At 34.9% G+C, this 17,500-nt stretch overlaps 5 protein-coding genes across 7 annotated transcripts in view; 1 reads left to right on the top strand and 4 right to left on the bottom strand.

Annotated features, from left to right (window-relative positions):
- The window catches only part of LOC136831560 (pro-resilin-like), a 367,651-nt gene that overhangs the window by 320,118 nt on the left and 30,033 nt on the right, over positions 1–17,500 (top strand). The window lies entirely within an intron of this gene.
- Positions 307–1,386, bottom strand: LOC136831740 (pro-resilin-like). Its single transcript, XM_067092358.1, has 2 exons — positions 1,298–1,386; positions 307–656 (listed from the first exon to the last, which is right to left on the bottom strand). The coding sequence occupies exons 1-2, from the start codon at positions 1,367–1,369 to the stop codon at positions 336–338; spliced, it is 393 nt and encodes a 130-aa protein (XP_066948459.1). The 5' UTR covers positions 1,370–1,386; the 3' UTR covers positions 307–335.
- LOC136831739 (pro-resilin-like) lies at positions 6,486–8,355 on the bottom strand. Its single transcript, XM_067092357.1, has 3 exons — positions 8,272–8,355; positions 8,066–8,143; positions 6,486–6,964 (listed from the first exon to the last, which is right to left on the bottom strand). Exons 1-3 carry the CDS (start codon positions 8,281–8,283, stop codon positions 6,644–6,646), a joined length of 411 nt encoding a protein of 136 aa, XP_066948458.1. The 5' UTR covers positions 8,284–8,355; the 3' UTR covers positions 6,486–6,643.
- LOC136831738 (pro-resilin-like) lies at positions 11,823–13,174 on the bottom strand. The gene is made up of 3 exons (XM_067092356.1): positions 13,145–13,174; positions 12,695–12,772; positions 11,823–12,256 (listed from the first exon to the last, which is right to left on the bottom strand). Exons 1-3 carry the CDS (start codon positions 13,154–13,156, stop codon positions 11,936–11,938), a joined length of 411 nt encoding a protein of 136 aa, XP_066948457.1. The 5' UTR covers positions 13,157–13,174; the 3' UTR covers positions 11,823–11,935.
- Positions 15,931–17,314, bottom strand: LOC136831737 (pro-resilin-like). Its single transcript, XM_067092355.1, has 3 exons — positions 17,268–17,314; positions 16,720–16,797; positions 15,931–16,398 (listed from the first exon to the last, which is right to left on the bottom strand). The coding sequence occupies exons 1-3, from the start codon at positions 17,277–17,279 to the stop codon at positions 16,078–16,080; spliced, it is 411 nt and encodes a 136-aa protein (XP_066948456.1). The 5' UTR covers positions 17,280–17,314; the 3' UTR covers positions 15,931–16,077.

Raw genomic sequence — 17,500 nt, 5'->3', positions numbered from 1 at the left:
ATATATATGTATATAATATAATATATATATATATATATACATAATATATATATGCATATATATATATTTACATATATGTATATATATGTAAATATATATAATATATATGCATATATATATTTATGTATATATATATGTATATATATATATAATATATATACACATATATATATAAAGTAAATATATCATAAGTATTTCAAAAGTCCACTGACTTTACCGGAAAAGGAAAAACCATTCTATTTCTCAAGAGCTTTTATTGTTATAAATAATAAATAAATCATCCATCCAAGGAAACACTATCAACAACTGAGAGAAAGAGTGTGGAAGAGGGACCCTTATTTGGACTCATTAGAACCAGGAGCCCCATAGAACCTGCTTGGAGCCTCACGGGACCCGGAGGACTCGTCGGAGTCGGGGAACTGAGCCTCTCCTTCGTAGGACACCTCGGCCACGTATCCGTCGTCGCCGTCGACGTGGAAGGACACCTTCTGCAGGCGCCCGTCGGGGAGCTGGACGTAGTAGGATCCCTGGGTGTCGTCTCCGTCGCGGGATTCCTGGTGTCCGAATTCGTTGCTGGAGGAGTCGTCGCTCACGGCCCAGTTGAAGCTGTACCTGACCTCGGAGGACTCGAAGGATTCCTCGGAGCCTGAGGAAGCCTGAGGACAAGACAGAGTGATATTGAATCTAGCTTCTGTAAGGAAGGGCCGATGGCTCTTAACCTGACCTGTTTGGGTTCTTCCAAGAGTAAGGAAAATAAAACCAAAAGGAAAGTTAAAGAATGCGAATGATGTCCTTCCAAGAATAAGGAAAATAAAGACCAGTTAGAACTTAAAGGTTATGAATGATGTCCTTTCAAGAATAAGAAAAATAAAACTAAACGGGAATCTAAAGAACATTATTAGTTATATCCTTTCAAGAGTAAGAAATATAAAGCAAGAGGAAAACTAAAGAATATTAAATACATCCCTTCAAGAATAAAAGGAAATCTAAAGAATATTAATGTTATCCTTCCAAGAATAAGGAAAATAAAACCAAAAGTACACTTGAAGAGTATGAGTGACAACCTCCCAAGAATCAGGAAAATGAAACCAAAAGGAAACTTAAAGAATATGAATAAAATCCTTTCAAGGATAAGCCATACACACAACCAAAAGGAAACTTAAAGAATGCCAGTGAAACCCTTCTAAGAATAAGGAAAATAAATCCAAAAGGAAACTTAAAGAATATGAATATCCTGATACTAATTTTCTAATACAGTTATAAAAAAATACTTAGATGAAAATGAATAAATACTTACTCTAGGAGCTGCATAGGAATATCTTTCCCTGCTTTCAGCAGCTACTGATGTGGCCAGTGCCAAAACGAACATGAACACCTGAAAAGGACAGGAGATAAATTGGGTGAGGTATCAGGCTGGAATTACAGATACGTCAGAGAATATCAAAGTACCTTTATCTTCTTAGCAAGGCTCCCTTTTTCTAAAGCAACGGAACCTTGTAAAACTTTAACATTTTCTTGCTGTTATTCGTCAGTTATTGAGAACTAGCAAACATGAACTCCTGGAAAGGACAGTAGATTAATTTATTTACATACCCGGTTAGCATTAGACATATTATATCATATGATATAAAAATATTTTTTATTGTCAAGACATATCCTCTTTCTCTAGAGCAACAGCAGCTTACAAAACCTTAATGTTTTCTTGCTATTACTCACCACTTTTTAAGAATATATTTCAGTGGGCACCCTGTAAAATGCAGCTACTATAGCCGTATGAATATCTTTGAATTCGTGGCAACAGCACCTTACTAAATCTTAATATTTTCTTATTACTCACGACTTAAAAAAACCTACTTATTATTCACAAATTTTTAAGAACTATTTACTTCAGTGGACTTCATATAAAGAAAACAGAAACTACAGCTTCGTATACCTTAGAATTCATGATTCCTCTGAAGCCTCCAGAAGACAATGCTTCTGGCTTTCCAAGCAGACAGCTTTATATACCTCAAAAAATATGGAAAGTTGCTTCTTTAGCAACTTTTTTTGCTATGGAAAGTCGCTACTTTAGCGAGTTTTTGCCGTCCGGTTTTCCAGCCATCTTGACCTGTGTGATTGGCCAATCCTGTCATTATTATCGATGACCAACAGGCTATGAGACCGTTTGACAAAAAGATTTTAGGCCATTTTCTGGGGCATGTTCTGGGGCACTTTCTGGGTTATCTTGTGCCAGGGTATGGTGCCCATGTAAGTTGAGCAATCTCTGGAGTTTTTTCTGACCTGAGAATCGAAGATAATAGATTGGAACTAGTTTGACCTGTTGCATGCTTGTAGTGGACTTTGCATGCCTCGTATGTAAATGCGTATATAATATAAGAACGTCAGTATCCAATTCTTAATATACGTTCGCACAGACAATAGAGATAGACACCAACGCTATTAATTTATGAAATATAATTTTCTGGTGAATTCAGTCGCCTGACCACAAACTGCAATTATCACCAGCTAGTGTCAAATCTCGTACATAACAAATTAAACTGTTCTCACGTGATAAATATACCGGTCTGCTACCCTCTTCTCTCTCTCGCTCTCTCTCTCTCTCTCTCTCTCTCTCTCTCTCTCTCTCTCTCTCTCTCTCTCAATGAATACATAAGAAGAAAGCTAAGAGCATCTTCAATGGGGCTACTAAGAATTCAAAGAAAAGTGTCAAAATTATTTAGAATATAAACAATATATTGTTCTAGAAATATAACAAACAAAGAAATTTCTGAAGAGTCTGATTATGAAATAATGAATGAATTATATACAGTGAATGACTACAGTTCTTCTTTTAGTTTTTTGTTTGTGAAAAGAGATATTATGATCATGAGGGACACCGAATTTCTTATATTCATTTAAATGAACTCAGTTTATACTGCATATTAATTTGTTGACATCAGCACTCATAAACAAATAGAATATATATATATATATATATATATATATATATATATATATATATATATATATATATATATATATATATATATATATATATATATATATATATATATATATATATATATATATATATATGTATATACTGTATATATATATACATATAAATTTATATACTGTATATATATATGTGTGTGTTTGTACCAGTGATATATATAACTAACAACTTTTAAACATATTACAACAGCAAAATATTTACTTGGATTTCCCTAACTCACCAGAAAACGATTTACCATTCAATATGAATATACAGATTTTTTACAAATTCTGGTAAACACGAATTTGCCAAAATGGGAAAAAAAAAATTCTCGACTAAAGTCAAAGAACCATTGCCAAATACCCAGGTCAAGCAGCTGGCATAATCCGACGTTGGTCACGTGACCAAGCCTGGCTCCTGTATATTTGGCTGTTCTAGAACCAGTTTAAAGGTCAATCTGATTACGTTTTTGCCCTGAAGTTTAATTTTAAATATTTTCCAAAAAATAAACATCCCTTTGTTTGAACTTTAATACTATACTGATGTCATAGTTCAAGGGAGGATGCGATACATTACTACCCTAATATTATATACCTTGTATTTTAATACAATTTTATCTATTTACTAATTTATCCCTTTATTTTTTCTTCTTTTTTTAATAATGAAATCTCTTCTTTCCGTATTTCCCTTTGCCTGCTCGTACTCCTTCCTAATGAACACCATATTCTTTGGAATCATGAATTTCAAGTCAGTGGTCCCTGTGGGCTTGTTCCATATGAATAGGGTTCACCTTTTGAATAATAATAATAATAATTTAATTTTCTTCCTAATGAACACTATACTCTTCGGAAGCTTGAATTTCCAGTCAATGGTCCTTTTGGGCTTGTTCCATATGAATAGATTTCATCTTTTGAACAAAAATAATGATATTTTAATTTTCCAATCACTGACACCGTTGAAAAACCTGTCACCCACCAGGAGGTCAGTTCTGAATGGCGAAATCCCTGAATATAATTTCAGATCAGTTTCCCCACATGGAAGGTGACCTGTTATGCTCTCTGGCCAGGTCAAATAGAAGCCGGGGACTTATCGTGGGTGGAACTGTGAATAAAATTAATATGTACTTCATGAATGTCGCCCAGAAATAATTATAGTGCCCCCGTTCGCGCTGAATGGAATTATGAGTGGAATAAGTATTTGGGTTCTCGTATTGATTGTAAATAAAATTATGGATGAAATCAGTAGTCAATGAATGCAGGTTAGATATAATTAATGTGAGAGATTCGTATTGAATGGGACAGTGAATGGAGTCACTATAGAAGTGCTCGTATTGACCGTAAATCAAATCATGAATGAAGCCAGCATCTGAGTACTCGTATTGATTGTAAATGAAATTACGAATGGAGACAATATCTGAGTACTTGTACTGATTGTAAATCAAAACATGGAGCCACCTAAATACTCGAATTGAAATTACGAATGAGCCCAAAATCTGAGTACTTGTATTGATTGTAAATGAAATTATGAATGGAGACAATATCTAAGCACTCGTATTGATTGTAAATGAAATTACGAATGGAGACAATATCTGAGTACTCTCCTGATTGTAAATGAAGTCATGAAAGGCGCCAATATCTGAGTACTCGTGTTGATTGTAAATCAGATCATGAAGCCATCTGAATACTCGACGAATGAGGCCAAGATCTGAGTACTCGTATTGATTGCAAAAGAAATTATGAATGAGGCCAGTATCTGAGAATCCGTACTGATTGTAAATAAAACTATGAATGGAGATAGTATCTGAGTACTGGTACTGATTGTAAATGAAATTATGAACGGAGCCAATATCTGAGTACTCTTATTGATTGTAAATCAAATCATGAATGGGGCCAATATCTGAGTACTCGTATTGATTATAAACAAAATTATGAATGGAACCAATATGTAATGAATGGAGATATTTATTTAACGACTACAACTTAAGAATAAATACACAGCGAGTTGAATTATGAATGGAACCGGTATTCAATGAAAGTGAAGTAGAAGAAAAACAAGACAAAAAAAAAACAAAGTTGCCGCAACACTTCAACAGTTGTGTTTCCTAGAACTCAACCAACTGGGTATTGTCCAGTCTAGAAAACATGCCAAGAAAAAATTTTTTTATTGTGGATTAAAAATAGTGTTCTTTCTCACTGTTTTGGTTCTGTTTAACTTGTTCAGTTCAGCCAAATTCATTCCACTGTAGAAAATCTTTAGGTGAAATCCAAATTGGAATAAAGATTACTGCTGATCGTCTCCATTGAATATTTCTCTTTCTATTATTCTGTTTTGTTTATCTTTCTCTCTCTCTCTCTCTCTCTCTCTCTCTCTATATATATATATATATATATATATATATATATATATATATATATATATATATATATATATATATATATATATACAAAATAAATAAATATATAGATATATGTATATATATATACATATACATATATATATATATACACTGAGAGAGAGAGAGAGAGAGAGAGAGAGAGAGAGAGAGAGAGAGAGAGAGAGAGAATTTATGTACGGAGACAATTTTAAGCAAAGTGTATATACATATATATATATATATATATGTGTGTGTGTGTGTGTGTGCAAGTGTATGTGTATGGGTAAGTGTTTGTACGTGTGTGTGTGAGTATTTTTAAATGCGTGCTTATATGAATATACCGTCCAGTAAAACCCCACTTGCTGGGACCAAGAAGAAGAAAATGAAAACTCATTTAATGACGCAGCCGTTTGCGTCACGAGTCATCCCGCTCCCACGTTCAAGGTCAAGAACAAACCAGTTTGAGCTCAGCAGAGAGAGAGAGAGAGAGAGAGAGAGAGAGAGAGAGAGAGAAGGAGTTGAAGGTCAAACAGCCGGGCTGTCGAGGCTCTTGACCTATAACGGCGAGGGTTGCATGAGATCAATGGACGATAAACAAGTGATTTACACAGTTTAATATATATATATATATATATATATATATATATATATATATATATATATATATGTGTATATGTGTGTGTGTGTGTGTGTGTGTGTGTGTATGTACATAGGGACAACCACACACAAATGCACGGTAGTTAATTGATGGTTATGGGTGCCAACCACATGGGAGATAGGCATGGGTCTTGCAGCTTCATCCCAAAGGAATTGTTGAGAACTGGAGCCGCTCCCTTACTGGGGAAAAAGAACGTACTATATATATATATATATATATATATATATATATATATATATATATATATATATATATATATATATATATATATATATATATATTCATATATATATATATTCAGTTGCTGAAAACCAGGAGGAGAAAATTTCCTAGAGCCACTCCTATAAGATAAAAGGACAAGCAAACAATGGCAGGGATGTTGCAAGCATGCAAATTTGTTTTGCAAAGCAAATGTTTCAAGCAAGACGGTTTATCTAAGTGAAATAAAAGAAGCACTGGTGGTCATTAAAACACAACCGTCAAGTAAAGTCGGTTTATTAAAATATACATGAATAAATTAACATCGATGGGAAAGGGCAGCCATGTTGAGAGAGGTCAGTACAATCGACACGACTCGACGTCGACAATAAATAAATTAAACTCTCTCTCTCGGCAATGACATTCACGAAGCCTCTGTTTACTTAGACTCATTAGAGTCAGGGGCACCGTAGAACCTCCTGGGAGCCTCACGGGACTCGAAGGACTCGTCGGAGTCGGGGAACTGAGCCTCACCGGAGTAGGTGACCTCAGCGACGTATCCGTCGTCGCCATCGACGTGGAAGGCCACCTTCTGCAGGCGACCGTCGGGGAGCTGGACGTAGTAGGATCCCTGGGTGTCGTCTCCGTCGCGGGCCTCCTGGTGTCCGAATTCGTTGCTGGAGGAGTCGTCGCTCACGGCCCAGTTGAAGTTGTACTTGACCTCGCCGGATTCGAAGGATTCCTCGGAGCCGGATGAGGCCTGCGTTTGAAAGTGGAAGAAAAGTATATATAAAATAGCTATAATGATCAAGTGGCTTGCACTAATTAAATAAATACACCTACACATTCATGTACACATATATATTATATATATATATATATATATATATATATATATATATATATATATATATATATATATATATATATATATATGATTTCATATGATTATCTTATCCTATTGTCCAAATCTCATGGCTTAGTACAGAATGTCTTACCTATCAAAATGACCATCAATGTATTGTGTCATATATGAATTGGCATTTTTTTTCACTTTCCTTTACCCTTCTACTTTCTTTTGACATTGTACTGATTTACTGCTCTATTGGCCTTTACATTCAAGGAAACTTATACACGAAAATAAAAAATAAAGTCCCTACATGTCAAGGCATTGCATTGTTTTAAAAAACAGTTTTGTGCACCAAAATGATTTTGTGGTCATTCTTGCTGTTCTGAAACTTTTACCACTGAGAAAGTGGTAGTTACCAAGACAGGACTATTTGGCTTAAAATTTTATCCTTCTCTTTTGAAATACAAATAAGTTTAAGACAAACGAAACATTCAGAATTGGAATCTTTCTAGCAAAGTAATGCATTAAATCAAAATGAGCTACAATTACTCATGAATAAGGTTTATGGTTACTGACCCTGGTTAGTTTCTGGGTGGGGGACCCAATGATATTTCAAGTCTTCAAGAGTATTTACCTCAGTTTTCAAATGCTGCTTGTATATTATTATTATTATTATTATTATTATTATTATTATTATTATTATTATTATTATTATTATTATTATTATTCAGAAGACAAACCCCTAGTCCTATTAAACAAGCCCACTGAGATATTGTCATGAAATTCAAGCCTCAAAGATTATGGCGTTTATCTGAAAGAAGCATAATTGTATTTCTAAATTTTCATGCATTGAATACGTATTTTCATCAGCATTTTATTACATTTCTTTGTTATTCATTTCTCCTTTCGTGTAGTTTCGTGTAGATGTTTAAGTATAGTGATAAAAATCCTGATAAAAGTAATAGTGATAGTAATAGGAAAAGCAAAAGTAATAAGAATAGTAACACTCACTCTGGGAGCAGCATAAGAATAGGTCTCCCTACTATCGGCGGCAACAAGGGCAGCCAAGCCCAGAACAACAACGAGGACCTGAAAATCAAAAACAAAATAAATACGAAACTTTAAGAAAAAATGAAAAATAGTCTCCAATGTTTCCCAGCGAATTCATTCCTCAAAATCTCAGAAAATATTGTCTAAAAATATTAGTTCTTCTTTACCTTAGCGTGCATGGTGTCTGCGTAGTCTCCAGAGAGAGTCTGATGGCACTGTCCTGCCCAAATCTCTATATATATGCTACGGAGTCTCTTCTACTCCAGTGGGCGGGGCCTAACCTCAGCTACCAGAACCAAGAACGAGTTACCTCATTTTTTTTCTTTTTTAGTTGTGTCTTTCTCTCAGAGCGATTTCCAAATCGTCTGCCGGCAGGACGAGACCGTTCTCGCTCGGTACGTTGGTCAACAGAGAGAGAGAGAGAGAGAGAGAGAGAGAGGTAACCGGAGCTCATTTGACTTCCAATGGACCTGCTTTTGATGGCGACCTTGGAAAAAATAATTTCAGAAAGTAGAAGTCAGTCAGCAGATTCATGAGAGACTGAATTATTAAGATAACACTATGCTTGTGAAAGTATACAATTACTTATATACACACACATACTATATATATATATATATATGTATATATATATATATATATATATATATATATATATATATATATATATATATATATATATTCATGTATATATTTTTAATATATAAATATATATATATATACTTAATCTTTCAGAGAATGCCTGTCTGCTGTCAGAGTTTCGGCTCACTACGATCAGCTAACTACCAGCTGAATGACTCACCCCTTGCAAGGATCGTTCAGTAAATCCTCAAATCCTACCTAAAAATAAGAGCAATTACTAAACTTCAATGGCTGTAGACAAGATCTCCGTCATTTGCATTTATTCAAAAGCAGGTAAGGCCCTTTGAAAGTCTCAAGATGTAAATATCTCAAATACATCTGGGAAAACTCTGCCTCGTGATTAAGGATCTAAAAACGAAGGATATAGTCCCAGGAGGAATCCAAGATCTCTTGGCCAACATTCTTAGTAAGGACTCCAGTTCAATTTTACCTTTAAAAATTTGGCACCTGCATTCAAGAAGGCCAGGAACACTACATTAGACCTCTGGTGGGACATCCTGGAATTTCAACAGCCAAGGGACGTGTAGACGAAATTCATAACATGGTTCTGGATGAGAAACTACTGATTTTCCAGTTGTCTATGGTCTGACAAACTTATTGTCCAGTCATCTGTGGTATGAAAAACCCCTGACTATCCGGTCATGTGTGGTATGAGAAACTTCTGACTAAACAGTCATCTGTGGTATGACAAACTCCTGATTGTCCAGTTATTTATTATCCAGTCATCTGTGGTATGACAAACTTATTGTCCAGTCATCTGTGGTATGACAAACTTATTGTCCAGTCGTCTGTGGTATGACAAACTTATTGTCCAGTCGTCTGTGGTATGACAAACTTATTGTCCAGTCGTCTGTGGTAACTTATTGTCCAGTCGTCTTTGGTATGACAAACTTATTGTCCAGTCGTCTGTGGTCATCTGACAAAACTTATTGTCCAGTCGTCTGTGGTATGATAAACATCTTATTGTCCAGTCATCTGTGGTATGACAAACTTATTGTCCAGTCGTCTGTGGTATCATCTGATGACAAACTTATTGTCCAGTCGTCCAGTCGTCTGTGGTATGACAAACTTATTGTCCATGACAAACTTATTGTCCAGTCATCTGTGGTATGACAAACTTATTGTCCAGTTGTCTGTGATATGGAAAACTTATTGTCCAGTCACTTGGGGTAACTGTAGGCATCTTTGATCCAGGATTCTAGGAGTCTGATGACGATAAACCACTTGGGAAAGGTCGAGCCATTAGAGTGAAGCATGATGCATCAGAATTGCTGAAGACATAAAAGCCATCGAAATGTCACGCCAAGGAAGGCTGTTATGAGTCACTCTGTTTCTCCAGGAGAACTTCCAATTCCCACACCATATTTAGCAGGGACGGATGTGGCCAACTGAGGCTATCGTTTTGCTTTGAAGGAATACCTATGATGGAATGCCGATATCTTGCACTGTCGACCAAATGAGGGAATTTTAACATGTTATGCCCATGATGTTTTGTCCTTGTTGAGGATTCGAGACCAGAATCTCTCGCTAGTGAGACAAGTGACATAACCAGTAGACCACATGGCTTATATACATGTATGTATGTGTATGTATGTATGTATGTATGTATGTATGTATATGTATATATATATATATATATATATATATATATATATATATATATATATATATATATATATAATATATATATATGTGTATATATGTATATATATATATATATATATATATATACTTCTGATCTTTTATATTATTTGTGAAATCAAATAAGAAAACATAGTAGACAATATAGCTGTGAAAGAAAAAATCTTTACTAAGCCATATAAATTCTGATTTCAATATAAAAATATATAACGCAGATCGAAGAGTGGGTCAGAAAAATGATCAGAAATTAAAAAAAAAAGAAGAAAAACACAATCTCCTACAATCCCAGACTAAGTAAATCACCCCAGTACAATTAAAAAAAGTTAAAAAAAAAAAAACTTATGTACAGTACTTGGCCTAATAACAGTCAATTACTCCTCCAAATTATAACTGGGATGTCTTCAGCACAGCGCGAGATCGCTATGCGTGACCTCAGCGGGCGCGGGCATAAGCCAATCCCTTGCTGAGGGCATCACAAGTTCCACAGCTGGTCAAGGCCGAGCTGAAGATGTAATAATGGGTGCAGACAAACGTTTAACTGCGGAGAGGCATGGCGCCGTGAAAGGAGTGGTAAGATGGCGCCGTTTGCAGCAGGAGAAGTAAAGTGAGGTATTTGACATTCTTCCTTTTTTGGCGGTGGGGGATTGTGTCAGGCTTTGTAGTGGCATGCATATTCAAAAAGTGTGAAGAACTTGAGAAGTTAAAAGGGCATTATAGTTGTTACACTTCTATAAATATATACATATACTGTATATGTGTATATATACATATATATATGTATATATACATAGGTATATCTGTATGTATATACATATATGTGTGTGTGTGTGCATATATATATATATATATATATATATATATATATATATATATATATATATATATATATATATATATATATATATATATATATATATTCAAATCACTTAAAAAAATTCAAGGGTTAGAAATATTAGAAAATGCATTTACACAAATTACTGCCAGAAACGCTTAAAATTGTAGACATTTATGCTAAAACATTTACTCCAGTAAATCCACTTATTAAATATATCAATGCGGGAATATCTAGCAAATTGAAAATTATGAAAAGAATTACAATTAGATTAAAGAATCTGCATTTTATATTGTTGGTAATATTTATGAATGACGTATCAACCACCAGCAATAATACTGGGCAACTTTCAGATGGAAATATTTCTATGTAAAAGGTAAAAAGCATTTCAGAAATCGTATGAAGAAGAAAGATCTTTTCTTTACAATTCATATGACAAAGGATTTCCTGCTAGAGGCCTTGTATTTCACTTTCCTAATATCCTCATCAAAAATGTCAGAAATGCTTTACTCTGAGAATCTCTCCTTTTAATTATTTTTACTGACTTGCTTTGGAAATTGTTAGTGAAAATATTAAATGGTAAATAATACAAAGAGGTTTTATTTCTCATTATAATAGCAATAAATTAGACATATAGACATAGGTTCGTTGGGAGAACATCAACAAATTGACGAGATAAATATAAGAAATCTCTTCGAAATCTGACTTCATCCATTTTACTTGGATTCGTTGGAGGCGGGAGCATAATAGGTCCTCCTTGGAGCTTCGTCGGATTCCGAGGACTCGACGGAATCGGGGAACTGAGCCTCACCGGAGTAGGTGACCTCAGCGACGTATCCGTCGTCGCCATCGACGTGGAAGGCCACCTTCTGCAGGCGACCGTCGGGGAGCTGGACGTAGTAGGATCCCTGGGTGTCGTCTCCGTCGCGGGCCTCCTGGTGTCCGAATTCGTTGCTGGAGGAGTCGTCGCTCACGGCCCAGTTGAAGTTGTACTTGACTTCGCCGGACTCGAAGGATTCCTCGGAGCCGGATGAGGCCTGAAATGGATTTATGTTGTTTGTAAGTTACGTGAAATGCTATTGGCTGTTGAAGGTGTTACTTTATAATGAAAAAGAACAATTACATAATAATTTACAAAAGTAACAGGGCAAAATGCATAACACTTAGCCTTTACGCTCACAGGAATACTAATCTGATTTGAAAAAACAAGGATTCATAATCACTAAAATGAAATATTTGACAGATACTGATAGGAATATCCATGAACGCTGCCACCATTTCAGCAGACATTCTTCATACTAACTATAAAAAATAAACGCCAGAAGGTAAAGGTAAAAATTTATACAAAACCTAAAAAAAATGAAACAGAATTTACCTATCAGTAATTCACAAATACATTGCATTTCTACTTATTGCTTGAAATTATTGAACATAATCAAAGTTCCCCTGTGGGTCCTCTGATAAGGACTACTCACCCTTGGGGCAGCATAGGAGAAGGTTTCCCTGCTGTCAGCAGCCACCAGGGCAGCCAAGCCCAAAACAACTAAAAGGACCTGTAATCAATAAATAAATAAATAAATAAATAAATAAATAAATAATTTATTGGTTAGATAAATGAAAAAATAAATTTGCAAGTCTGTCAATAAGCAAAAAAAAAAAATTAATCAACAGGTAATCAGATTGAGATAAAATGTTATATTGGTAAGGAAAATGATAGAACAACTTAAGAATTAGAAAAATGAAAAAAATATAAAAATTATTAGGAATCTAATCAATAAAGAAAATGATAAAAAGTGAAGAGAATCACACAGAATCCATTGTAGATGCAAAGAGAAAACAATATGCAATAAATTGTGAAAATTTTATCAAATTTACTGAAGTCAGAAGTCAAAATCCTTCCATCTCAAAACGAGCAACAGGCTAACCTTGGAGTGCATGGTGTGATGTGTATGGTCTCTTTTAAGAAACTGATGCTTTGTCCTCTCAGGCTTGCCAATATATACCAAGAAGCCAGTTGTAGGTGGGGCCAATTTTCACCTTCTACAACAGGTTTTGACTCCGTCCCAATTCCCAGATGAAGGGTACTGTAGTGATTGACCAATCATATTTGGCCTAGTAAACAAGGAGAAGAGAGAGAGAGAGAGAGAGAGAGAGAGAGAGAGAGAGAGAGAGAGAGAGAGAGAGAGAGAGATGGTCTTTAAAAGGTTATAATTATGACATATCAAATGCAATTCATTAGTAATGTGAGAATGTACTTATTATAAATAATTTCTTAAAACATGCATTCTTCCAGTGGTTAGGCATACGATGTTTGAAACATGTCCCGTACTTGGTATTTTTCCAGTTCCGTGAAATTTTGTTACGCGTTTAGCATATTTGCGTATTATATCAGAATGCATGCAGGTAGGATAAGAAAAAATTCCCAATCCACATTATCCTTATAAATCGACTGTTTTGCTGAAATGTACTGTACTTCAGTAAAATACAGGTCAATATAATAGCAACATAAATTCCATATGCAATAGGAGACAGTATCTATGCAACGAAAATTATTAGCCTTCTGTATAACACTTCAGTGCTATATAAAGTCCATTAAGTTCATCGGACGAAATGAAAAATAGTTAATTAATACTTTCGATGCATCACTTCTGAACTCAAGTAATGTTGCTGAGTGAGTTTATACGTAATAATATTGCTCGTTTGTGTATGTGTACTTACAAACAAATAAATCATCATTTTTGAACCGTGATTCCCAACCCATTCACCCCCCACAGAACCCTACCAAACATCACGTCAAACGCCCTTACATACCTCTACATAAATCACCCTCCATCACCCAAACATACTGATTCATAAGCACAAGAGGCCAGCCATTCAGTTTCTGCAAAGTGGCTCTTTACTTTTCCTCTCCATGCAAATTCCACCTTCAGCCCTTTACGTCAGACACACATCTCACAATGGCTGATTGATGCATTCCTTCTCTGGGTCCATTTGTATTCGAAGTTCTTCCAGGTAGCTTTTGGTACCTTTCCATCGGTTCGTTTTGACTGGGGCTAATTTCGTAACGCCTTCCCGTAGTCACGTGACCTTGGGGCGTTCGGCAACCGTAATGTTCCCGTAGAATATTCACTGGCCTTTATTCTGAATTCTGGTTCCCTTTTAACCTCGTAATTAAGTGGGTTCACTTTCATTTTTTCAAGTGTCAGTGATTCCATTCACCCTGAACATTATTATTTTTATCATTTTTCCTCTCATCTTACCATTTAAAATAATTAGCCGTCAGAATATTGATTTAATGCCAGTTTAAAATGAGGTAAAAGAAGTCTTGAATTGTGTTTTTACACAAAAGAACCATTCTTTTCAGGTTTCATTACATTTTTATTTTCGTAATTTAAATCATAGACCTCTAACAGATCTCGATCCTTTTGTTGTAATCCCAGAAAACTCTAATAGACCCTGATTCCTTGAATAATAATAATAATAAATAATAATAATAATAATAATAATAATAATAATAATAATATTATTATTGTTATTATTATTATTGTTATTATTATTATTATTATTATTATTATTATTATTATTATTATTATTATTTTCAAAGAGTGAATGGAATGGCATGCAGGTTACAAGGGTATATATTATTATTATTATTATTATTATTATTATTATTATTATTATTATTATTATTATTATTATTATTCAGAAGATGAACCCTATTCATATGGAACAAGTCCACCACAAGGGGCCACTGACTTGAAATTCAAGCATCCAAAAATATTATTATTATTATTATTATTATTATTATTATTATTATTATTATTATTATTCAGAAGGTGAACCCTATTCATATGGATTATACTGACCTGAAATTCAGTAAAGAATATTATTATTATTAGTATTAGTATTATTATTATTAGTAGTATTATTATTATTATTATTATTATTATTATTATTATTATTATTATTATTCAGAAGGTGAACCCTATTCATATGGAACAAGTCCGCCTACAAGGGGCCACTGACTTGAAATTCAAGCATCCAAAGAGTATGATGGCGTTTATTTGAAAGAAGTTACACAGTTAATAGGAAATACAGAAAGAGGAGTTCACGTATTAGAAAGCAAAAACAATGACTTTTATAGTGATTCCAACTACATCTCACACATACTGAATTTCTCTGTACCATTCCTGATACTGTAACTTTGAATTTCTTTATAGCGATTCCAAATGTCTTTAACGTATGTTAAATCCTTTTGTGGTGTCCTAAGAAACATTGAACATCCCTTGGACCCTGTTAATATCATAATCTGCAACCTGTCATCTCTCTCTCTCTCTCTCTCTCTCTCTCTCTCTCTCTCTCTCTCTCTCAGATATTGCAATCATTTTAAACAATTCTCAGTTTCTCTGTAATCTACCTCCTCTCGGACTTTCGGTTCTTTAATATCAAATACAGCATTTTTTTGTCAAATATTGGGACCCTTTATACAGCCACCATTATTCTCTGACAAATCTTGAGCATTACCCTTACAGTTGTAATACCATTATTGACTATTCAATGTTAAATTAATTCCATGGTGTTAAGTATATCTAAAAGTATATTCATTCTCTATATTCATTTGATAGTTACTAGTGCATCCCCCACGACTAAAACTAATAATTCACTACTGAATTCACTAGGTATGAAAAGGATTAATTAAAGTGAAAGAGTATGCTTGGCAATTTTATTCAGATAAATTAAATATAAATATTACTGGCATCGTTATGCTTGGAGATCATCGTCGAAGCATTGAGTAAAACAAAAAAAAATAAATAAATAAATAAAGAATTTCAGGCATCACTTTGTTTGTCATCACCAACTACTTGGATTCGTTGGAGTCGGGAGCATAGTAAGTCCTCCTTGGAGCTTCGTCGGATTCCGAGGACTCGACGGAATCGGGGAACTGAGCCTCACCGGAGTAGGTGACTTCGGCGACGTATCCGTCGTCGCCATCGACGTGGAAGGCCACCTTCTGCAGGCGGCCGTCGGGGAGCTGGACATAGTAGGATCCCTGGGTGTCGTCTCCGTCGCGGGCCTCCTGGTGTCCGAATTCGTTGCTGGAAGGATCGTGGTCGACGACCCAGTTGAAGTTGTACTTGACCTCGCCGGACTCGAAGGATTCCTCGGAGCCGGATGAGGCCTGGAATGGAAAATGAGTAGAATGATAATTATAAATGGCTAAGAAAAATAATTATTGATTTTATTTATCTCTTGAAGACAAATAAATACATTAAAATATTCATTTTCTGCTCATTTGTAAAGAAGGACAAACAACAAATTCCACTTGCTCCATCTAATGGAACATACCCTTCAAGAAATAATCAATAGTAAACGCTTCAGGTAAGGACTCACATCATATCAGTGCAAACTAAATGGAAATTAAGATCTGGCCTCATTTAATAAATGAAACTCAGGGATATTTATTAACATCTGTTAATTAATTTAAAGTAATAATACCCACCCTGGGGGCAGCATAGGAGTATGTTTCCCTGCTATCGGCAGCTGCCAGGGCAGCCAACCCCAAAACAACGAAGATAATCTGGAAAGTAACAAGAAAACAAAAAAGAATTACTAATTTGAGGTATTGACAAACGACCAAATTTTCCTTATGGGAAAAAACGGAATATTAAATATGCCAAGAATAAGGTAAAGTTCTTAAAGACAAAAACAATATATTTGAGATTGTTTGAGTTATGCACACAAAGTCAGATAGTCCCCAACTTGAGCAAGATACGCAAAAAAAAATAAAACAGTATATATAAGATTGTTTGAGTCATGCACACAAAGTCAGATAGTCCCCAATTTAAGCAAAACACGCAAAAAAAATAAAACAATATATATAAGATTGTTTGAGCTATGTACACAAAGTCAGATAGTCCCCAATTTAAACAAAACGTGCAAACAACGAATCAGACAATGTATAAGAGATTGTCTGAGTTATAGACACGAAGAGAAACTATCCCCAATTAAAATCAAACGCGCAAATGAAACTTAAAACTCCTTGCCAACCTTTGAGTGCATGGTGCTCTTCTTGTGGTCTCTCCTGAGAATCTGGTGTCCTGTCCTCACGTTTAGGCTTATTTATACCAAGGAACCAAGAGGATCCACCTACGTAGGTAGGTAGGTAGGTAGGTGGGGCCGAAAGAACCCCCTCTCGCGATTTCCCAATTCTTGCTATGCTACGGAGTGTTAGTTAATCGCCTTAAAAAGACTGGAGTCCGAGGGACGAACCAGTTTGTATG

The sequence above is a fragment of the Macrobrachium rosenbergii genome, chromosome 48 (genome assembly GCF_040412425.1).
Source record: "Macrobrachium rosenbergii isolate ZJJX-2024 chromosome 48, ASM4041242v1, whole genome shotgun sequence".
NCBI classification, from domain to species: Eukaryota; Metazoa; Arthropoda; class Malacostraca; order Decapoda; family Palaemonidae; genus Macrobrachium; species Macrobrachium rosenbergii.
Note: the sequence above shows the minus strand (reverse complement) of the source record. Positions and strands in the feature narration are given on the sequence as shown.